At 51.3% G+C, this 22,973-nt stretch overlaps 9 protein-coding genes across 9 annotated transcripts; 5 read left to right on the plus strand and 4 right to left on the minus strand.

The window, feature by feature from the left end:
- Positions 1-4,745: 4,745 nt before the first annotated feature.
- On the minus strand, positions 4,746-5,537 carry Z518_06480 (uncharacterized protein; the record flags this gene model as incomplete). The annotated part of the gene is made up of 2 exons (XM_013414612.1): positions 4,746-4,752; positions 4,807-5,537. 2 exons carry the CDS (start codon positions 5,535-5,537, stop codon positions 4,746-4,748), a joined length of 738 nt encoding a protein of 245 aa, XP_013270066.1.
- A 1,128-nt stretch (positions 5,538-6,665) lies between these two features.
- Z518_06481 (uncharacterized protein) lies at positions 6,666-7,262 on the plus strand (the record flags this gene model as incomplete). Its single annotated transcript, XM_013414613.1, has 1 exon — positions 6,666-7,262. One exon carries the CDS (start codon positions 6,666-6,668, stop codon positions 7,260-7,262), a length of 597 nt encoding a protein of 198 aa, XP_013270067.1.
- Positions 7,263-7,596: 334 nt separating this feature from the next.
- Z518_06482 (uncharacterized protein) lies at positions 7,597-9,229 on the minus strand (the record flags this gene model as incomplete). The annotated part of the gene is made up of 3 exons (XM_013414614.1): positions 7,597-8,577; positions 8,635-8,989; positions 9,042-9,229. 3 exons carry the CDS (start codon positions 9,227-9,229, stop codon positions 7,597-7,599), a joined length of 1,524 nt encoding a protein of 507 aa, XP_013270068.1.
- A 525-nt stretch (positions 9,230-9,754) lies between these two features.
- On the plus strand, positions 9,755-11,158 carry Z518_06483 (uncharacterized protein; the record flags this gene model as incomplete). Its single annotated transcript, XM_013414615.1, has 2 exons — positions 9,755-10,235; positions 10,287-11,158. The coding sequence occupies 2 exons, from the start codon at positions 9,755-9,757 to the stop codon at positions 11,156-11,158; spliced, it is 1,353 nt and encodes a 450-aa protein (XP_013270069.1).
- Positions 11,159-12,448: 1,290 nt separating this feature from the next.
- On the minus strand, positions 12,449-13,028 carry Z518_06484 (uncharacterized protein; the record flags this gene model as incomplete). The annotated part of the gene is made up of 2 exons (XM_013414616.1): positions 12,449-12,768; positions 12,866-13,028. The coding sequence occupies 2 exons, from the start codon at positions 13,026-13,028 to the stop codon at positions 12,449-12,451; spliced, it is 483 nt and encodes a 160-aa protein (XP_013270070.1).
- A 277-nt stretch (positions 13,029-13,305) lies between these two features.
- Z518_06485 (uncharacterized protein) lies at positions 13,306-14,148 on the plus strand (the record flags this gene model as incomplete). The annotated part of the gene is made up of 1 exon (XM_013414617.1): positions 13,306-14,148. One exon carries the CDS (start codon positions 13,306-13,308, stop codon positions 14,146-14,148), a length of 843 nt encoding a protein of 280 aa, XP_013270071.1.
- Positions 14,149-14,338: 190 nt separating this feature from the next.
- Z518_06486 (uncharacterized protein) lies at positions 14,339-15,459 on the minus strand (the record flags this gene model as incomplete). The annotated part of the gene is made up of 2 exons (XM_013414618.1): positions 14,339-15,334; positions 15,397-15,459. The coding sequence occupies 2 exons, from the start codon at positions 15,457-15,459 to the stop codon at positions 14,339-14,341; spliced, it is 1,059 nt and encodes a 352-aa protein (XP_013270072.1).
- A 2,476-nt stretch (positions 15,460-17,935) lies between these two features.
- On the plus strand, positions 17,936-20,831 carry Z518_06487 (uncharacterized protein; the record flags this gene model as incomplete). The annotated part of the gene is made up of 2 exons (XM_013414619.1): positions 17,936-18,943; positions 18,990-20,831. 2 exons carry the CDS (start codon positions 17,936-17,938, stop codon positions 20,829-20,831), a joined length of 2,850 nt encoding a protein of 949 aa, XP_013270073.1.
- A 1,021-nt stretch (positions 20,832-21,852) lies between these two features.
- On the plus strand, positions 21,853-22,545 carry Z518_06488 (uncharacterized protein; the record flags this gene model as incomplete). The annotated part of the gene is made up of 1 exon (XM_013414620.1): positions 21,853-22,545. The coding sequence occupies one exon, from the start codon at positions 21,853-21,855 to the stop codon at positions 22,543-22,545; it is 693 nt and encodes a 230-aa protein (XP_013270074.1).
- Positions 22,546-22,973: the final 428 nt, after the last annotated feature.

The raw sequence follows: 22,973 nt of genomic DNA on the forward strand, positions 1-22,973 counted from the left end.
ATTGGTCAGGCCGAAGGGCATAGCGCGAAACTCATATTTGCCACTTCGAGTATTAAAGGCAGTCTTTTCGATGGCATTTTCGGCCATTTCGATCTGATAATACCCTTGGGTGAGGTCAATCTTCGAAAGCAGTTTGGCTTTTCCGATCGTATCGAGACAGTCTTGAATACGAGGTAATGGATATGCATCTTTCACCGTAACGTTGTTGAGCAAGCGGTAATCAATGCACATTCGCCACTTTCCACCAGGTTTCGGCACGAAGAGAACAGGGAATCCCCACGGGCTTCGAGATGGTTGAATCAAGCCCTGTTCGAGGAGATCCCTGATCTGTCTGTCCAACTCGTCTCGATGTTCCTTCGAGAGGGGATAATAGGGCAAATTGATAGGTTTGGCAGTTCCGGTATCAATTTCGTGCTTGATTTCTCGAGTACGAGGAAATTTCGAGGGTAAAACTTCCTTGAGAACGTGTTGAAAGCGTTGTAAGAGGTGTCGAAATCGTGGGTTCTTGACGGAAGGAATGGGTGATGAATCTTGTTCTTTCTTCGGAGACTCCACAATGTACAGAACGGGTGGACGGTCTTGAGCGGGCGGCTTGCGAAGGGCCTTTTCCGCTCTTCGGTAACTGAGAAGATTTAACCCAACTTCCTTGAGACCTTCGTAGTCGATGGTTCGAAAGGGTCTCAGTTCGACAGCGGTGGATTTTCTGCTTCCATTTCGTAGTGTCACGCACGAGCGCGCGAAATCCCATGAAGCTTCGTGCTTCTGAAGCCAGTCGAGACCTAGGATGACATCGTAGGCATCCCAATCTAGAATTCGAAGAGTAGAACGTGCTCGGAAAGTTCCAATAGTGAGGCCAATAGTCAGTTGCTGGTTCGTCGTAGTTGTCTCTCCATTGGTCAAGCGCACACGAAGGGTGTTGGTCTCCAAGATCTTTAGATCTCCTTGAAGCCGGTTGACCACTTTCTTCGAGACGTAGGAGATATCGGAACCAGTGTCGAAGAGGATACTGACGGGGTACGGGTTCTGCGTCCAACCGAGGTTTCCACTTGCAAGATTATGTCCTTGCAAGCGTTCCAGGTCCTTATCGAAGGTATTGGCAGCCGCGAGGGAGACGTCCCAGGGGTTGGCAGTGAGGGACTCAGCCTCTAGGGGTGCAACTCCAATATGCTTCGAGGGGTCTGGAGCTTTATGGTCGTCAGGTTCCCCTACGCTTGACGACCCTTCCCTTTTCCCCTATGTCCTCGACGGGTCGACTGATTAGCTTTCGGACAGTCTTTCTTCTGATGACCGGGCTCGCCGCAACCGAAGCAGAGGTTCTCTTCACGGCACTTTTGGCGGGAAGGAGGTGCTTTGCTCGAAGCCTTTTGCCCACTGGTGGCGTTGCCCGATTTCGGCTGGGTACGCATACCATTGAGTGTCATTTCGACGTCACCATCGTGGTCACGTCGGGGTGCTGCTGAATTGCGTGCGTGAGAGGCACCATTAGATGTCGAAGTCGCCGGTTTTCCATAGCGAGACTTGAAAAAGGGAACGCGGTTAGAGGTGGCAAGCATCTCTCGTTCGCTTTTATCGGCGAATTCCACATACTTAGTGTAAGTCCCTGGCACAATCGAGTCAGGAAGGATTTCGATACGGTTCCGGATAGACGTCTTCAGGCCACGTTTGAAGACAAGCAAGCAATCGGCGTCAGAAGGACGTGGCTCAAGGTAAAGACGTCGAGATTCAATGGCCTGCCGAAACGCTTGGACGGTACCTGTCTGCCGAAGCGAGTCGAACTCGTCTCGCCGTTGGTCTTGGGTCCTGACGTCGCCGAATTGGCTGAGGAAGGTGTTCTTCCATTCGGCCCAGGACTGGATCCGAAGCTGGTGCCCTTGGTGGTCTATGTTGCGAATATAGGTTAGGTTCCACCACGCGGCAGCGGCCTTTTCGAGGTACGAAGTCGTTAGGGCAATCCTTTCGGGACCCGTAAGGTTTCTTCGCAGAAGGATTTCCTTGGCCCAAAGCCATCTCTCCATCCCGATTAGCCAGACTCGGGCGGCGTCGTTCTCCCTTTGCCCTCCATACTTCGGGGGCTTTTCGACTCCCGCCCCTCCGATGTTTTGAAAGAGCTCGAGGGGGACGACCGCCTCGAGGGTTGTCGGGTCGGCTTGTCCCTGTTGGGACGTTGAAGGGGTGGCTTGGAATCCAGAAGACGAGGGTACCGGGAAAGTTGGCGGGATTCCGGTAGAAGTTTGTGGGTGAGCGTTCTGCCCAAACGAGGGGAACGGGCTCCCGTCGACGTTGGTCATATCGGTATCCATTTCGATTGGAAGGGCACGGCATTTGAGCGTGAAGTTCCGGGCTGGCTTGGAATGTTCGAAGCACAGAGGATAAGAGAAAGGAAAGATGAGAGAATGGAAAAGGGAAAATGATGGCCTCGAAAGGGGCACATTCTTATATAGGAGCTGTCTACCTCGTCCAGCGAGGGCGCTATCTCGGACCGGTCTTCATCGTTTGCACTCTGAAGCCGCCACTATACCGAAGGTGTTCCTTACCGAGTGGCCTTGCCACCACTTTTCAGCTTCCATATTCCCGTCAATCCCCGTCGAAGATAACATCTTGAAGGTCTGGAACCGTGTAGATTCCTCCTCAGGGTAATGGAACGGTCGAGACCTGAGGGTTCAGTGGCGTTTCGTCATTATTCCTCGGTCTGGTCCGGATGTTCTCGAGGTCGAGATCGCTTCCGGCCTTCGTATGTCTCAGTTGTGGAGGTCTAGACGTTCAAAGACCTCGAAAGAGTGGCAAATTTCGAGATACGAAGGAGAGGCAAGAGGATGTTTTCGGGATCCACTGATAGAGTGACTCATGCGTGGCGACCTTTTCGAAGAATTCTTTCTCCGCCCAGCGTCGTTCAGAGGGCTCTCCTGTTGTCGGGGTCTCCGAGGGGGATGAGGAGGCATCCTATCCTCGCGGAAGAAGAGACCATTTCACAGGGTAAAGACATTCTTCGAAGGAGTTGCGATGTTATCGTCGTCGGTTTCGTCTCAACGCTCTGGATTTGCTTCGAATTGAGGTCTAGTCGTTCAAAGACCTCTTGGATCGTCCGACTACGCCTCTCTCCTCCTTGAGAGTGGCGTAGAGGCCCTTGCGGACCTCAGTCCAGGGTAGAGGACTGTCGAAGGCGTTGCTACCAGATGTGATTTTACGGAGGACTTGTCCTATTTCGAAGGGTCCAGGGGACCGTCAGACTATATACTTTCGAAGCGTGTACGAAGCGTACAACGCTTCCGAAGGTCTTTACAAGCCTTGGCGTCGCCACATATCACACAGAGACGAAGGGCCAGTCACGTGATCACAGACGAGGCTGATCGTCTCCCGGCGAGGATCACGTGATCCAGAAAATGGCTTGCTCTGACTGGTTGGATAATTCAGGCCTATTCTTGATGCGTTTACCCCTTTTTCGATGGCAATCCCATGCTGGCAGCACCCACGACAACGAGATCTCTAGCATCGGCAAAGGCCTCTATCGACTAGTCCAGACTGGATTCAGTGTGTACGCGGTAAGACAATGGTCTCAGCCCCTGAAAACCTAGAAAGGAGGTGGCAAAGCAGAGATGTCACAGATGCTCTATATGAGAACACAACGAGGCACTGGCTACAGAGGCCCTCGGCGCACTCAATGTAATCCGTTTGACAATAGAATGACTTTCGCGCCTGCTGGCGTTAAAACTCGTTCTCAGGTTCCCTTATTTGAGTAGGAGAGCCGTCTTTGATAAGGGAGCAAGGCCTAGAAGGTTTCATTTGCGAGAGTCACGAGTCCGGACTAACGCGTCCGTAGCATAAAAGTTAACAGCATTGCGTGTCTAGTTCGGTCCCTGGAGGTCAAACCTGTCTTGATCTCTGACGCAGACAGTACCTTGCGCTTGCTCGCGCATGGAAAAACTGTGGGGTAACTTGTTTCTCTTCAGAATAATCTTCCAATCTGCTGGGTTGAGGCCGGCTACGTCACTGCCAAAGCATTTAGTAGCAAACAAGCTTGCACGTAAAGAATGATACAGATATAGTTGGTTCTTATGACGGTCCCATGGGTCCCACCAAGGCAGGGTGTTGAAGAGGCGGAAGGTGATTTTAGGCACTGTGAACTAGAGGGGTTAGGCTGAACTTGGTCTGCAGCCAGGAATTCCTTGATTTTCGTTTGGCTCTTGACGTCTAGTGCCAAGCTCGGCCCCAGAATTGCCATCGTTTCCATTGTTTTCCTTGGGTCGATGGCTCTTCTGGTTGCTCCACTACGGATGTGGAAGTTGACGGCTTATACGTTGTCAACATTCAATGCTGAAACGAGAGGCGGATGGATATGAGGTGTAAACAGGCGGCCTTTGGCTGGTTATGTGGGGTTGACTCCTGTTTCGGTGAGTGAAAGGGAGGGCTAGATGAGGGTTTCAAGGCGCTCAAGTGCAGTTTGTTTGCTCCCCATCTAGTAAAGATCACTGACAGTGAAGACTTCCTGGCGGATGATAGAAGATAGTATTCTGGTCGTGATTGTTTGATCACATGTATACTGACAACCGGTCTCGCCGTCCGGGAAAATACAAATTGACAGTAGTTCCGTAACCCAATCGTTGAACATCTTTACCTGATTGTGAAGCAAGGCCAATCACCCCCCTGAAGAATTCTCGGGTGCTGAAAATCTTGTGCCCATGTGTGGGTGGTTGGCTCTATTGATCAAGGAGACAACACGAGAAGATACAAGAGGACTTCGCCCTTCGTCAAGCACTAGTTCCTGTTAGATGTTAGCATTCGCGTGGGTGGATTCTGGGTGATACTGACAATAGACCAAGGGTTAAGTCACCATGAATCTTCGCCTTGAGTTGGACTTCGACATCCAGGTTCAAGTCGAGTCGTAATCTCAGTTGCTCATCGTCTTTCTCGTCTTGCTCACCTTCTCCTTCCTTGGGTTTGCTCCTCACCAGGCCTCCGACGGCTTCATGGGGCTTGCTCAAGGTCCTGCCGACGGTGTTGTTCACCAGGTCTCCGGCGCCATCGACGACGTCGTTGACCGTCTCGCCGGCCTCGTCGACAGCATTGAGGGGACCACTCCCACCGCCGCCGAGGAGACCTCTGTTCTTTTCTTGCACTTCAGCTTGCGGTTGTGCTTGGGCCTTGCCGCGATTGCGGTTTCTGTTCCTCCTTCCGCCCTTCTGGGATACGTCGCTTCGGTATGCACTGTCGGTATCGCTGGGCGGCTCACTGGATTCACGACCGCGGCCGCGGCCACGGCTGGCTTGTCGTAGCTTCGAATGGGATTGTTGTTCCATTTTCGGTTGCGGTGCGGAAAGCTCTTCAGTGCCGCCGTCAACTTCTCTTTCGACGTCTTCTTTTTGTGGTATGCCGTTCGCTTGACCCTTCTGGCCCAACTTTTTCGGCTTTCGCCTCTCTTCCGACCTTTTAGATGAGGCCGATGCTCCTAGATTTGCAGCGCCTGAAGCAGAACCAGCGGCGTCGAGGTTCCCGCCGAATTGAGTTTCTTCAGTGATTCTTGATTCTTGCTCAGCAGACATGGTGGAAGTTGAGAAGAAAGATGAGGAGGTTGAGGAGAGGAGTCGTACGCCAAAAAAGAAAATCGTCGTAAGCCGACCAGGTCTATGGTCCACAGGATTGAAAGAAAGGAGGCACAATGCAGGAAATGTAATTTTCGATCCATATCGACGTCAGAGGTGAGACAGCTCAGGCAAGACCTACATCGTGTTGGTGTAAACACGCGTGCCATGACGTCTGTTGTCGCTCGCTGCTTTTGAGAAGCGTCATGCATCCAACGCCACTGATCGAGCAGATCAACGTCGAGGAGGCTGATGAAGGGCAGGCCCGAGGAAGGTTTCAAGAAGTTGGCACGCCAATGGCAGCAAAGAGGGATGAATCATCCGACAACGCAGGTGTCGGCAGACCAAGTTTGAGGCAGGATATGGCAGGAATGTTGACTGACGAAATGGGAGGGCTGACTGACAGAGTGATCCATCGTTGATGGAGTCAACTTCCGGCGCTGACCGGCCGAGTTGGTAGGAGTTCAGGGAGGGATGTTTGTTCCGCCTCAAGAATCCCAGTACAATGAGGGCCCCGCGGGTAGTTGCACAACTGCTTATTCAGACGGTTGTGTAACAAGTCGAACAACTCGTGCTTGATGTATATCGACACTGAGGGTGAACGAGTGACGAAAAATTCTTTTCGGGATCTCGATGTGCTTCTCACGTGACGGGTTCCCCATTGGCTCCCTTCCAACCTCGCGTCATTCGACGCCACATATGCGAAGCCACAGGTACGGAAAAGGCACGGAAACCCAGGGTAGGCCAACTCGCCAATCAACAACCAACGTCCTCGAAGCCTTGGAATTTCATGCATCCACCGACCAGGACTCATCCAACTTCCGCATTCACTTTCCCCATCCCAACGAGTCCACATCTGCGATCCCCATACAGAATCTCGCTGCTCCAAGCGATCCAACGTCTTTGCCATGACGATCCCAATGGGCGATGATGTCGTTGCGGCGGCCTCCCCGCCGACGGCATTTGCTCCCAGTCTGCCCTCTCGTACCAGCCTCTTGATTTTAATTTCTTGTTAACTTTTTGATTCTCTTTCTGTCCCCCTCGTACCTGCCAAAGTCCTCCCCTATCAAAATTTCTTTGTGGCCCAGGATGTCGGAGCCACAGCAAACACCACCACCGGAGAAGACTCCTGGTGACAAGAAGCCGAGCCGACCTGCGCTCGAACGCGGCCACTCCAAGGTCTCCACGGCTTCGGTGGACGACCAAGGGTACGAGTCGCGATCCAGATCACAGTCTCGACGGAGAAGGAGACAAAATCAACGACAGCGACAGGCTCAGGCAAAAGCCCAAACTGGAAACGCCTCCGCTCGGTCGATGGCCTCGATTGACGAGGCCGACGAACCCCAACAACAACTAGCAACTCGACCACCACAGCAGCCACAGTGGTTGAAGAACCCGAATCCCCGCGACATAACGGAGGCTCAGCCATTTGAGAGGATAAAGCCTCCCTCTCAGTCAATGGATGGCCCCGTGACATACGCGCGGATGCTCCGAGGCGAGATCCCCTGGAGGGGAGCGCCACCCACGCAGCCAATTGAGACTGCACAACCCATCGATGCAAGAGACAGCAGCGGAACGGATCCCAAGGACGAAGACGGGTTGAAGTTGCGCTTGGAATTGAACTTGGACGTGGAAGTCGAGCTCAAGGCCAGCATCCACGGTGACTTGACTCTGGCGCTATTGTAAGTATTTGGAGATAACTCTCCCATTTTGACTACGGTCTTAACGCTAACCGTAGGAATTGATCGTCAGGGCTTGATTAGGTTGCCCAAACTTCCAAAACCACCGAACCTACCTTCAACCACCTAAGCCCGGGTTATGATGGAAAAGAACTAATGGGATGCCGTTTGATCTGTGAACTAGCATGGTTATTTCATAGCATCATGGCCTCATGGAATTGGACAAATCAGTCTAGACCGAGGCATCGGAGAGCATAGGATTGCTCTGCTTGGAACTCTCAACATCACACATCTCTCGACCTTCGCGTCATTCTTCATGTCTTTGTCAGTTCATGTCTTCATCAATGGAAGCGTTCCTCATGTGCTTTTCCTTTCCAGAATTGCACAGGGCTTCGCGGACTCTTGGACTCAGGTTCATCGTGAATGGCACTGTCGTATTGCCCAAACTCGCCCCTGGCACGTTTCACGACCCTCTCAATTCCGTCAAGCCCCATCTTGATAACATCCATCTTCGGTCCATAGCTTAATCGAACAAAGTGGTGACAGGGACTGTCGAACAAGTCTCGTCTCTTGGCTGGATTGAGGTCGAAGAAAATTCCAGGCACGACAATGGTCTTTTCTTGGAGGAGGGCATCGAAGAAAGAGAGACCGTTGGAGATGTCGATGACACTGTTCTTTGGCAGTGGGGGGTTCAATGTGGTGAGATCCAGCCAGATGTAGAATGTACTGTCTGGCACGGCTTGATCACCCAGATTGAAGCCAATGTCCTTCAATCGGCCGAGGACATAATCACGCTTCTTCTTGAAGTGGCTTTGCAGTGCCTTCATCTCTTCTTTGACCTTGGGAGGGTCGAGCATCTGGACGGCCGCCTCTTGGAACGGGACGTTGGTGCCACCATCAAGATAGCTTCCGCAGGAGCCCAGAGCGTTGATAAAATCTTTAGGACCGACAATCCAAGCGACTCGCCAGCCAGGAAGTCTAAACCGCTTTGTGAGACCATCAATCAGGATGACGTCGTCCCTGTCGACATCGATGACATTACTTGCAGCCGAGATGGTGTTGCCATCACAATCTGAATTGTAGTTGTAACCAGCATAGAACTCGTCGAAGATCAAAGTGGCCCTGTCTCGGCAAATGTCCTGGATCAAGGCGAGCTCCTCGGGATGCAAGGCATGGCCGGTGGGGTTACGAGGATTTGATGTCAAGATCACCGACGTTCCACGCGCCAACTCTTCGGCAATTTTATCTGCGTGGATGTGATACCCATCGGCGGCAGACAGCGGGGTGGGAATGGCCACAAAGTTACGGAACAGGCTCAGCATCTGTGCACCTGCAGTCAGTCCGTGTGGCAACCCAGGAAGACTTCTCAAGCAACTTACCTCGTTGTAGGCCGTATAGTCGGGAATGAAGAAGCCCAGATAGGCATTCCCCAAAACAGCGGCGATTCTGATTAATCCGGCTCTTCCTCCTGGCACGATACACACATTCTCCCATGAGTATTGACTATCCTTGCCCTGGCGATAGTTGTCATTGTATAGCTTTGCGACAGCAGCTCGAAGAGGCTTGATACCCGCGGTGGGGCCATATTCTCGTCCGTTCAGTGTCAAGGGAATTGAGGTCGGGCGAGGGAAGCAACCTTCGATATCGTCGTCAACTTCCGGTGCGCCTTGACCCAGATTGGCCCATTTGTGAGGCTCATCGAGGAATCCATGCTTGGAAGCTTGCTCCGTACACCTGTCACTCGTCAGAGAGACAAAGTCGTAACAGAGTCAGTGAGCTTGGTTACCAGATTACACCCGTGCTGGCTCTGGTGGTGTCGAGTCCCGCGTGAGCTTTATGCGAAGGGTGAGCTCTCAAGGCCCGATGGGGACTTGAACTGCGCTCATCTTCTGGATGAAGAGAGAATCGACGGCCGTCTGCACTACTATGCAAAGCAGACCGCAAGGAGGACACTCGTCTACCCGAGAAACTCATGATTTGGCTGTAAACGAGCTGTGCCAGGGGAAATTTATTGCTTGGCCCTGCGGGAGAAACAGGGGAAACCGGAGCGAAGAGGGGCACAAGACTTGAAGCTCCCAATTGAAGAAGCGAAAGTTAAAGATCCTTCTTACGGCAATGGAGAAGATGTCACCTTTTCAGTCCATCTTTAAGCATCCTTGAAGGTGTATATATGTAGGTATATGTCTGACAGCTCCTTCACGCTTTGCTTCTGCCGGCGAATGGTAGGGGCAACGCAACCCACATCCCCATTCCCGTTCAACTTACATTGCCTTTGATTAGGTGACCAACGTCGAGCTTGGGTAACCAGACGCGGGCCAATGAGTGGCACCAGTTTCTTGGGGGGCAACGATTGACACTGATACCAATGGAGTCCGTCACAGGGCGCTACCATTCTGAATTTCCACCAGGATTTTCTGGGTGTACATATATGTATAATCTTCTCTTCTCTGGTTACCCTTCAACAAAACGTTCTAGGACCTGAAGGTTGCACGATAAATGATGGGTTCCCTAGATCGCACGACTCTCGCGGCTGCCCTCGAGCAGGCTCATGGAGAATATTTGCAAAAACACCCTTTATCTCGAAAGAATCATGAAGAAGCGTGTCGATATATGCCAGGCGGCAACACACGAACAGTCCTGTACACCACACCATTTCCACTGACTATTGACTCAGCCAATGCGTGCCATCTAACTACCGTTGATGGTAATACTTACGTCGACTTTTTGGGTGAATATACTGCAGGGATCTATGGCCACAACCATCCTGTCATTAAGGATGCCCTGCAGATGGCATTAAAGGACGGCTGGAACTACGGAGGCCACAATAAAATGGAACCCCATCTGGCGCGTGCTGTGTGCGACCGGTTCCCGGCGATGGAGCTCATCCGGTTTGTCAACTCTGGCACTGAGGCAAATATGATGGCAATTGCTACAGCACTGGCTTTCACGGGCAAAAAGAAGATTCTCTTGTTCAATAAAGGTCAGTGAGTTCGTATCAAATGCATGGAAAGCTTACTGAGGAAGGCTGGAGGATATCACGGTTCAACGATATCAGGAAGAACGCCCTCAAATAAGGCTTCGATTAACTTGCCCCACGACATCGTTGTTGGGACATACAATGACGTCGAAGGGACCAAGCACCTAATACATTCTCTTCCAAAGGATTCTCTGGCTGCTATCTTGGTCGAGCCCATGTTAGGCAGCGGAGGATGTTACGCCGGCACAGCGGAGTTCCTCAACAGTCTTCGGCAACTGAGTAAGGAAGCTAATGCTCTTTTGATATTTGACGAAGTTATGACTAGCCGGTTGGGTTACCATGGCCGAGGATATCATATGGGCGTGGTTCCCGACTTAATGACCTTGGGGAAATGGGTTGGCGGAGGCATGAGTTTCGGCGCCTTTGGTGGCAGGAAAGACATTATGAAACTGTACGATCCACGAGACGGCACCCTCGAACATCCCGGCACATTCAATAACAACGTCTTTACTATGATGGCGGGAGTCGCCGGATGTGGATTGTTGACAGAGGAGAAACTGAACGAATTGAACGGTCTGGGGGACTCGATGCGCCAACAAATCGAGGCTGTCCTCTCGAAGAGAGACATCGAAGGAACGCTACCCTCCAGCCCAATCACAGACGACATGCATTCGCCTCAACATCCTCAACGGCCGCCAAAGATGTTCATCAAGGGAGTAGGGAGCCTCATGGCCATCCAATTCGCTGGCCCGGACAAAGACCTCTTGCAGGGAATCTTCTACCACCATATGCTCGACAAGGGAATCTACATGGCCCAACGGGGATTCATTGCTTTGAACATCATGCTCACCACACAGCACGTGACGCAATTTATGGAGGCCATGGAAGCCTTTTGTGATCGATGGGAGGCATTCTTGAAATGGTGAAACGTGAACTGCCACCGATCCAATGCCTAGGCACTTAAACCCACACCGACAAGTCTTGTGCGCTTCATGTTCGTTGACCTGGTGTGCACCGTCTCTGAATATCGAGGGCTCGTTATTACGAGCCAAAACCCGGCTCATAGTAGATTCAACAACCATGATAGACAGACCCGGCGTATGTTCTTTTCCTTGGGAACTAGAAGACCCTTTCACGTGCTTCAAAATTCTCACGTTCTCAAAGCGAAACCGTCTCGTTCGTTCGTTCGTTCGTTCGCCCGTCCTTTGCTTGACTTATTCTCTGCATTTGCAGGATTAAATCTACTCATCGCAATCAGAGATGAAGCAATCTCACCAAGGTATATGTACACGTTCGAAGGGATCTTCCCAAGCTAACCAAGGACATGACTAGAAGATTAGTGAGAAACACCTTTTCGCTTTCTCATCTGCATCCGAGACAAGTAACAGGCCCGCTCCACAAGGGTCAGAAGCAGGCTCCTGACCACCGGACAAAGTCCCACCTTCTGTATTACTCCCTTCCAACCCCTGATTGCCTTCGGAAACTGCATTGTCTGGTTCATCGCCGTGTACATGTTATACCGCCAAAAGCCAGAGAGGCGATATCTTCAGGCTACAGAGGTAAGGCCCAGAGCTTGGCTTCAGCTTCAGCGCGGTCCACGTGAACGAATTTCAATGGCGTCGAAGGCTGCAGAATCTCTCGTCAGCCACCGAAGATGAGAAGTTAAAGGCTTTGTATGGTGATGGAGAGGCTTGATGTTGGGTTGTCGTGTTGGAATTTTCGGAGGTGAGATTCTTTGGTGAATAATATGCAGTTTGTTGGGGCTGACTTCGGACCGCTGACCTCAGACCCCAGAGTATCCGTTTTTCCGAGTCTATGATGGCGCTATTGCAGTCTTCTGGTACCGTCATTATCGAATGGCCATGACATGATATGGGCGGCTTGGACAAGACGTTGGATCCGAGGGGGCAGAAACTGGAAAAGGCAAGAAATGCCCAGAATTTCGACCGTGGTCGTCGTCCTCTTGCTGTGCAGTTTTTGAGTCCAACCTGACCGGAGCGCCAATCGGAGGATTTGTTTGATTTGGTTGCTTTGAGCCGGACCTCCTTTCTCCAAGCCGCCCCAGGTCAAATCGTGTCGGCTCAAATGATAGAATCGACAATTGAACCAACCGGCTCCATCAAGATCCAAGTGTTGAGCCAGAGCCCCTTGGTCAGGAGCGTTTTCCCAGCATTTCTCGAAAGTCAGGACATTGATTCCTGCCTCTTGGCCTTCCATCACCGCCACCAAAACCCACCGCTCTTTTTCTGCTGTTTCTCCTTTTGTTGCTCAACCAACTTCTTCTCCATTTCCAGACGTTCCTTTTCTTCTTGCTTCTTCGTCATTTCAATAACTTCCATCCGTCTCTTCTCGACAGCGGCAAGTTGCTCTTCCCTTTTCTGCCGCCGCTCTATCACGCCCGCAAACCATTCTTCTCGGGCAGCGTCCTCTTCGGCCTTCGTGGCATACTGGATCATGCAGCTGTTCATCGCGAGATGTTGGGCCCGACAGGACCAGGCGATACTGATAGTTCGGCCGCGGGCACAGTCGGCGAACTCTGGACAGAAATCGTTAGAATTCATAGGACAGACGAGACAGGTCACCGCTAACAAAAAAATGGTGGGCCTGGCTGTTGGGATTGACACGGAACGAACCTTTTATCTCGTCTGCGCATTTAGACCGGACGCGCTTGTAATATAAATTTCGAACTTCGGCTTCTTGAGAGGCTGTCAACGGAAGAGGAGTGTGGAGATTCTGCTGCGATGTCTTGCTCGTAGGTGGTGGTGGTGCGGACATGACAGAAGACGCCATCTCCATTGTTTTGCTCGGTGTCACGGAGACCAGAGATATTCTATAGGTCCCTTCTGCAAAGCGGATCACAGATGGACCATTGGTTGGAACCCACTGGGTATACAAACGTTGAGTTGTCGTTGATGGAGAGCGTGATAATTGAACCTGGAGCTCTTCCGGAGAGCATTGCTTCTCCACCGGCTTTTCTACGGGCCCTAAAAATTTCCCCCCAACTTTACATCCGACTACTCTCGACCAATTCTGGGTCGTGATATTTGATATTGTATATCTGATCAACGCAAAAATGTCATCCCTCCGCAACGCGGTTTCGCGGCGGCCGCACAAAGAACGTTCCCAACCACAATCCCGGCAGAAATGGGGCCTGTTAGAGAAACACAAAGATTACTCGTTGCGTGCCCAGGACTACAATACCAAGAAAAAGAAACTTGCGCAGCTGTCGCGGAAGGCCCGGGAACGCAATCCAGATGAATTTGCATTTGGAATGCTGAGCCAGGGTACGGCGGGCTTAGGGAAACACAAGGCCAGTGACAGGCAGAGCAATGGCCCTTTGAGCCATGATGCAGTCAAATTACTGAAAAGTCAGGATGCCGGATATCTGAGAACGGTGGCGGCAAGAGGCCGGAGGGAAATAGACAAGTTGAAGGAGGAGGTAGGACTGAATAGTGTCACTGATGGTGCGGGCAAGGGACGGCGGAAGACATTCGCAGAAGAGGACGACGGGGCTGCGAGAGGCCAAAAGCGCGCAGTGGATGGTGAAGTGTTGGACGGTCGCCTCTACAATTCTTCATCACGCACACAATTCGGAACGAATGCGTCTTCCAAATCGCAGAGAGAATCCGATCCTGATGAAGCAGAGGAAGAGAATAATACTCTACCGCCTAAACTCCCATCGAAAAAGGCCCAAGCCGCGGAACAAGATGTCCTGGCCCGTTTACGTGCGGAGCGAAAGAAGAGGAAGCGCCGGCAAGAGACGCGAGTTGCAAAGCTGGAGGCGTTGAAAAAACGACAGCGAGAGATATTAGCAGCGGCTGATCAGTTGGAATTGCAGCGGGCTAAGATGGCTAGGACGGTGGGTGGCGTCAACAAGAACGGCGTCCAGTTCAAGATTCGAGAGAGGAAGAAGTGATGATGCGTTATCGGGTGGGAAGGACATGACGAATGAAACATTGTCACATTGCGGTTGGACAGGAAAAATAAAAAAATGGACGAATGAACGAGCACTGTCAGCATTATATCAGACCTGTATCGAGGGATGCCCTTAGGTTCTTTCGGTCTATCACATTGCAGCATCCTCGACGCTGAGAGAGTGATGAATATCACACCATAGCGGCCACAGCCTTAGCAATAACCTTGCTGAAATCAGGCTTTTTCCCAAGAAGCCAACCCATACCCTCAACCTGCTCTTGACGGAACTTTTCAGAACTCTTCAAAAAGGGAAAGAAGCCCCAGTGACCATGCGGCAGCCCCGGATACACGTACATCTTGGTCTTGATGCCGTTCTCCTCTCGAAGGACTCGTTCATAAATTATCGCTTCATCTCTCAGAGGGTCCATTCCATCAATCTGGAAGAGTGCCGGTGGTAAATCTTTATGTCCCTTGGGATGATTGAAGGGGGCGTAGTATACGCCATCGTCCTCGTCAGGTTGGTATCCGCGCATAAACATATCTATTGCCGCAACTGGCAGCACAGGCACGGATTTGTTCTGCTCATACGACAGAGCATACTGCTGATATTTCTCTGGGACTTTCTTTTCCGGCAAAACCGCAGGGATAGCGAGATATTGACCTGTTAAAGGCGGTGAGAGTTTCTCATCTCGAGCCAGATGAGCCAAAACAGCCGCTATATTCCCACCGGCCGAGGTCCCCCCAACCACAAATCCGACTGATAGGTCAGCACCCCAGGAAGCGGCATTTGCAGCAGCCCACTTCAAACAGTCCCAGGCGTCTTTTGGGGCGGTTGGGAATTTGTACTCGGGTGCCAGCCTATAACCTGCAGAGATACAGGTTGCGCCAAAAGCCTGGACAAAGTTTCGGCATGATTGTTCCTCCCCTTCAGGAGCACCGATGCAGAAGCCTCCGCCATGGAACATGACTATCAAGGGACTGCCACCCTCGGGAGGAGTTGTGGGCTGATGAAGTTTCGCTCGGACTTTCGAGCCATCCCGGGTGGGATATTGGAGCTCTGTCTGCTTGACTTCTGGTGGGGGTTGGCCCAGAGCCTTGAGATCATCCGCGTTGCGATTTTCAACCATCGCCTTGAAGTCATCGAGGCTATCGTAGCTCACTGGAGGTAGATTGGCAGAGTCGAGAAACTAGGCCGCTATGTCAGACGAGGCTTGCTTGCATATGGGATGAGTAACATGGATATACAGACCGCTTTGAATTCAGGGTCTATTTGCCCGAGAGCAAGGAGAGAATCCTTGTCGAGGTATGACATGATGACGGTTTATGCCCTTGATATTGAGGGGTGTGAATGGTTGGTTTCTGATCTGAATCAATTAAAGACGACTTTGGGATTTATATTTCAGAATCTGATCTTTGAAGGCCTTGATGACGGCCAGGAGGGCAGTGCCCGTATTCATTGCTCTCGCGGGGCTAGGATTTATGGCTCGGTCACACGGGTTCTCACCTCGGCAAAGTCAAGAGGAGTAATCGTCGCTCACATCTTTGGGTGAGAACTTGGTGCTGACTGTGCACACCGAGCACGATCCGTGATTCTTCGGCCATCTCACGCAAGCTGGTGTTTGCGAGTTCGTCTACAGCATTTCTCGTAGCCTCGCGTATATTGAAATGTGAAACATTCTGCCGGTGTTCTTTTCATCTTCCCAGTGGCCGAGGATAATTAGATCCCTGCATAAAGCGCGTCCATGAACAAAACCTGGTATACCAATTGGGACTGGGTCGGCAAGCTGCATTTCTTCTGGGGGATTTTGTGCCCCTGTTGTGCTTCTCTTCCTAGCCTGAGCCACCTGGACGGCGGACTGCTACCCTTCGATCCAGTTTCGGTCCGTACACGAGGGGTCAACACGCGAAGGCAAGGATGCACGAAAATCGACGATTATAATTGGGTTCCTAAATGCGAAACCCCGGTCAACGTTTGATTGTGCGGCATGCCATCTTCGTGTTCTGCCCCCCTAAACTCTTTCAAACAATCTAAAACACGAGCTGCTCGAGCTGCCGGGGATCCGATTATCTCAACTGTTTCTTTCTTCCGGAACCGTGCTCTGGTGGAGTCATGGGACTTGTTGGTCGTGGCGCCAAACGAAAAGGGTAAGCAACTCTTCCAGCTCAGGCGTCAAGCCCGGCCTGACGGATTATTGTGGCATCGAACGGCACCAGACGGTTAGCCGAGTGTAACTAGGACAAAATCAGTAAGCCGTTTGGAGCTCGACTTTCGGGGAAGAGAGGGGGGTGATCGCCAGGGGGGTTCTCCCCCTGGTAAGCTGGGCGCCAATTCTTCTTCTGCCGGCATTGGGGTCTGATCCAGCGTTTGATCGTGCCTGAATAGGCTGAGGTGCATCTTTATGGGGATTTTCCTGCTGATTTCCACCCTTGGAGGAACGACCGGCGTGTTACTGGGAGGAGATCGTGGCGGCGCCATCCCGCGGGACCGGGCGAAGGATGCTTTTGGGACATTCGAATGTTTTCGAGTGGTGGCCATTGTGGGTACTGGAAGTGGGAAGGGGATGGCGGGAGAAGGGCGATGGGAACTTCGTGCTCTGCTACGGAGGACAGAGAGAACACACTCATGGCAAACGATTCAGTAAAACAGGGGGTGAAAAGAAGGAAGATCATGGAGCACAAGCGTCCCTTTTTTTGCTGGGGGGGACGCTCGAGACAAGGAGGCACTCAGAAGGAGTTGTAAAAAGGTCACTAGTACACGTAAACGGATTGAAAGCTGCTCGCAATGCGAAGTAGACAGTACCCGAGAGTGTATCGTACCATACAAGTTGCGTTACAAGAGACGCAACAACTGCGAAACTACCCTGAGCGTCGATTTCGATCTGGTGCTGCTCACTGCCCGCATTTCTCCTGACCAATCACCATACCACTCCGGCTTACTGCCCCAGCACTTTTCGCCTTACCTGGTATTTTGTGGAACTGTGGTCGCAGTTCGAGTCTGGTGAGGAATTGACCTTTGTCCCAAAATTCAGTTCCCTAACTCATTCCTTTCAACACTCTTCTCGACTGATTGAACACCGCTCACAAACAGCCTCCCCCTCTATCTCTGGCCGTCCATTGGCCTGCAACACAGCTGGGACTATTGATTTTGAAAGAGAATCCTTTGCCCCCACCCTCCTCTCATTTTCCTCCTCTTCGCGCTGGCATCCCTTAAACCATCCCATTGATTGGTTCTCTTTGCACCTCATCAACCAACCACACAACTTCTTCCAACCCTCCAAATCACCTCGTCGAGTTTTGATCAGAAACCCAACAATAGAAACGACGCCTGACTGGGAGCCTCGTACAATCCCGCCCCCTTCGTTATCGCCCTTCGCCTATCTGTGGAACCTGGGGAAGCAACCCGTCAACTCAATTCTCCTTGCTTCGGTACGTCCAGTATGCCCATGGTCTCCTTGCTCGCTACCAGATGAAAAAAGTCACCTCCAACCACTTGCAGTCTTTTGTTCATCTCTAAGACATCGGTCTCAGACATCCCTCGTTGTTACCTGCCTGCGCTGGTCCGCTCCGAATCGACTTCACGATCCTTACACGAACTGACACACGCGTCTTCTTGGGACCATTGCGAGCCCCTCTTCCTCACATCAATAATCTACCGTCGCATTCGGTGCAGTTAGCATTGCTTCGAACCGTAATAAGGACCAAATTGTCCACACCTATGCACTAATAACCCAACTTTTCTCGAGCGCATCCCGGACTCATACAAGCGCGCTTTCCAGCCGCAAACGACCATGTTGGCATCTCCGCCAACAATGAACGGTGATCATGGACCTATGTTGGACAAGAACAACATCATAAATGTAAGAGACGGAGAGTCGCTCTACCAAATATGTATCAAACTGCGTCGTCGCTTGTCGGGGGTTCCCGGCTTCCGTCCTTATCTGGATGAAATGGAAGAGCGCGAGGCCGATGGCTTGACTGATCCTGTGTCGTCTTTATGGCAATGCTTCCGGAGTGGGTTGCCACTCTTAGCAATTTACAATGCTTCGAATCCCGAAGAAGGCGACCTTCATGTGGACACAAGTCGGCCAGAAAGAGTGGGGAAAGAAGCGGCGTTTCTCTTCATCAAATCTTGCATGCAACAAATGAATATCCCTGCGGCCGACACCTTCACCGTCACTGACCTGTACAGCGACAATACTACGGGCTTTGTGAAGGTGACCAAACTGGTCAATCGCGTCCTGGATATATTGAAATTGAGCGGGAAACTGCATCCTTCTACGGACAGTGAAGATTCTCGCGAAGGAACCGATAGCGGGTCTAATGCGCCCGACCAAGCCCCCAAGTCGCTGACTAGACGACAATATATCTTGAAAGAACTCGTCGAAACCGAGAGGCAGTATGTTCATCATTTGCAAAACTTGCAGGCGTTGAAGAAGGAATTGGAAGAAGTCGGTGCATTGACCGGTGATTCCATTCACAACATCTTTCTCAACCTCAACAATCTGCTTGATTTTGCTCAGCGATTTTTGATCCGCATTGAACAACAAAATGAGGTTCCTGAAGACCAGCAAAACTGGGGTCAACTCTTCGTTCATTACAAAGATCCTTTCAGACAGTACGAGCCATTTATCGCCAACCAGAGAAGATGTGAAGCGACTTGCCAACAGGAATGGGATAAGATGGTGGCGAACGCTAGGTCTCCTCTGACTCAACAAATGCTGGCAAATCCAACCATTCTGAATGGCTTTTTACTGAAGCCATTCCAGCGGTTGACAAAATATCCACTGTTGCTCAAGGTAGGTTTTGCCGGAACTCATGACCGACCGATACTGACGTTCGCAGGATCTTCAAAATCAAACGCAAGACGACAACCTCAAATCGGATTTGACCCACGCGATTGGAATTATCCAAGATGTCCTCATGCAAGCCGATGCTTCTATCGATAAAGAGACCAGAGATGACGCCCTTCAAGATCTACAAGAACGAATAGATGACTGGAAGCAATTACAAATTTCAACCTTTGGCGAGCTTCTTTTGCTTGGGACGTTCAATGTCATGAAAGACAGTGGCATCCGATCTGATGAGAAAGAATATCACATTTACCTCTTTAGCCGGATCTTGATCATGTGCAAGGATGTCAATGCTAACAAGCCCAAAAACAGACTGGCAAACAGCAAACCGGCCCTGAGTCAACGCGGGAAACCGAAAATGAACTTGAAAGGACGTATCTACTTCACCAATGTGACCGCGGTGTCCCCTCAAACCAGCTCCGGGAATTATGCGTTGCAAATATCATGGAAAGGCGAACCGGCCGTGGAGACGTTCATCATCAAATTTAAAAATGACGATACGCTCCAAAAGTGGCATACCATGATTGAAACACAACGGTCATCCTGCATGTTGGAGGCCAAACAAAGGGGGACCTCTGATACGCAACTTCTCTCCTTGCAAGGAATGAATATGGAGAACCCATATCTTACCCAAGATGATGATGACGACTACAGCAGACTTTCCGGGACCACCTATGGAGGCACCGATGCGACAGGATTTTCCGAATTCAGCATGAGCCGAAATGCTTCAAGCACAAGTCTGCGATCACGATCCGCCACAGGAGGCAGTGGAAATAGCAATCCGCACATGTCGGCTGGACGCATGCGAATTCCCACCGCAGAGATGGGAGGTCTTTCGTTGAATACTCGAGGACTTCCTGTGCAATCTCCACAAGATTACCCCGGAGGTTCATACTTCTCTCCGACCGAGCGAGAATCAACACCACAGTCGTCAATCTCGGCCAGATCAAGCTCCCAATCCGCTTTTGCTAGTTATCACCGAGGAACGACTCCTGTCGGTGCTGGAATGTATCGTCCAGAGGAGTCCAATCGAAATACTGCTCCGGCCATGCCTCGAAATCCGAATGGTCAATCGGGTGGCAATCCTTACTTGGCTAATGGTCGAAATCGAGGACCGTCCTCTGGCCCTGGGACGCAAGCGCCCCGGATGCGATCTGCGAGCAGCCCCGATGTTCATCCTATGGTGCAGCAGAGTCGCAAATATGTGTCCAGCGAACATGTGCCAACAGTGCCTCCCATTCCGGCACATGTTGCGAAACAGATGGCTCCTCCAAACAGAAGTCAAAACAATTCTCCGAACAATGCGCCACCGTCACGAGGAGGCACTCCACACCAACAACAATATGGACTCCCTCCGGCGCCTCGACCTGGCATTCCGAATCACGGTTATACTTATGATCCATCTTATGGAATTGACCAAAGAAGAACCGGACATGCGCCGTCGCTATCGCAAGGTCGGACATTCCCTCCTTCGGTGTCATCACCTTCGGGCGATGGAGATCCGTATCTACCCAGTCAACTTAAGGCGAAAGTGTGCTTTGATGAAAATTATGTCTCGATGATCATTGCCAGCAATATCCAATTCCGTTCATTGGCAGATCGAATCGACGCCAAGTTGGCTCGGTTTACCAATCATTCGATTGCGTCTGGATCTGTCCGACTACGATACCGAGATGAAGATGGCGACTTCGTGTTGATTGATAGTGACGAAGCAGTTCATGAAGCTTTGCTTGATTGGAGAGAAACACATGCGGCCAATTCCACAAATCCACAAAATGCAGAGTTATTACTATTTGCTCACGTGGTAAATAGTGAGGCGGTTGCAGGTGGTTGAGTGATAGGCTCTCGGACGATCGGGGAATAAAGAAGTATACCTGAACTTCATACAGAGTTGGCATGGAAAGCCATCAGAACGTCTTCAAACCCGCCTCATTACAGAAGGTCGAAATCAACACCGCAAGACGATGCATTATTTCGACACAGGCTTTTTACAGGGTCAGGCCTACGGCGAGCAGACCTAGCAGAGTCACGAATCGCGCCCGGGCCTGGAATACCTTGACGAGCTACGAATTGATGGGTTATGAAGTTGGATAGGGATAGGTAACATGGGCAAGCGGAGGGTAAAATGGAGGGCTATTGGGAAAGAGAGTTTAGCCTGGACTGGTACAAGGATCGATTGGTCGCGGATGATGCGTAGAATGGACCGTGAAACTCCTTTACCTTGTATTTGGTGTTGAGTTATTGGCCGTATATTAGCGGCCTGGGTTTGTTACAAAGAGGCTCTAAGGCTACAAATATTGACTACGTTTCGCCTTGCGAATCTCTATCTCACGATTCCCCGACCATGGCTCGAAAGTGTGCCGTTAGTATTCCTCAGCGACGTCGGTGTCATTGCTTGCTTGAAATTCTATTATCAAATCTCAGGAAGCCCACCTTCCCCCTCCGATTTCGCAAGGCTGCATTAGACGCTACGTCATCTAAGCAGCGAGGTTGCGCTTATACCTTCGGACTCCAAACAACAACTACAACAGCGTCTCATCGGTCATCTGCCGTGCATCCTGTCGCTCATCCTGTCGCTCAGTCGCGCGGCGTGTCACGGTCCGCGGCCTCCCTCGTCTGAACCGCCTTCAGTGTCGGCTCCCCGAAGCGGAAGTATTCGCCGACTTATCATCACCACCATCACCACCACCACATCGATATCAACTCGTTAAATCAAAACAAAAGATCGAGGCCATCGTCTCCTTTTCATTCTCCTCCTCACTTACTTGAGCATACAACAACCCACATCTCGTTCTTGCATCTCATCTCACAAGCTTTCCCCAAGACTTACCGCTTCGATCAACGACCAACTCAACATGTCGACTCCCCGCGGCCCTCCGGACCCTCAAGCCATGAAAACCCGCATCATCACACACATGAACACCGACCACGCTCTCTCTCTCCGCCTCTATCTCATGCACTACTCTCATGTTCCACTCTCCGGCACTTCGTCCGCCACCCTCACCGACATCACCACTCAGCATATGATTCTCACATCCAGCTTTGGCAGGCACGTCATCTCCTTTGAACCGGAGATGAAATCCCTTCTCGACGCCCGCGAGCGCCTCGTCGCCATGCACAATGAGTGTCTCTCTGCATTAGACCTCAGTGACATTGTGATCGATACGTACGTTCCGCCCGATCGTGCATGGCATTGGGGATTGGCGGGCATTACTCTTTTGATTCTCTCGACATTTCCGTTTCGCGAAGCGCTGAAGCCTGAATCGGGCACCATCATCGCGAGCATTTGGTCACTAGGCGGGGCTGTACCGGGTCTCGCAAGGTTGTGCTATACGCTGCAGCCTTATGTGTTGACTCTCGTGGTGTTGGTACATGGGACGGAGGCTGCGTGGCTCGCGAACACGAAGCTAAGGAGGCATTGGGTCGAAGTTGGGAGCGGTGTCTGGTTTGCTTGGTTGCTGGATTGTGTGATCGAAGGGGGAGGGTGTTTGGAACGCTTCCAGAGGGTGGTGAAGGGGAAGGAGGCGGCAAAGAATGGGAAGCATTGAAACTACCTCATCAATATTCACTTACCTGGATCGACGAACGGGGGCGGAGTAGACGGGAGGTGTGGAATTTGAATGGAGGGTGCTCGCCCAGGACCACTGCATTTCTCCATTTGGCGGAAACAGATAGATCTATTTTTCCTATAAATTGTGGAAGAAATACATGGCCCAGGAAGGCCATCGTCTGTATAGCTTGGATTCATCCTTGCGTTTGCATGGCATGTTGGGGATCGCGGACCATGATCACGAATCAGAAACCAGATAAACAATTCCTTCGCGTTCGCCGATGTATCGATCGGTTCACAGACTTAGGAACTTGAGTCCTGGTGATGGTGCATTCATTCATGCTCCGAGGCAACGCCGAGTAAGCCGTCTCTTTCATCCTGTCCACAAACGCCAATGATGCCGTATATGTACCAACGATGACCCTG

The sequence above is a fragment of the Rhinocladiella mackenziei genome (genome assembly GCF_000835555.1).
Source record: "Rhinocladiella mackenziei CBS 650.93 unplaced genomic scaffold supercont1.5, whole genome shotgun sequence".
In the NCBI taxonomy this organism is placed as follows: domain Eukaryota; kingdom Fungi; phylum Ascomycota; class Eurotiomycetes; order Chaetothyriales; family Herpotrichiellaceae; genus Rhinocladiella; species Rhinocladiella mackenziei.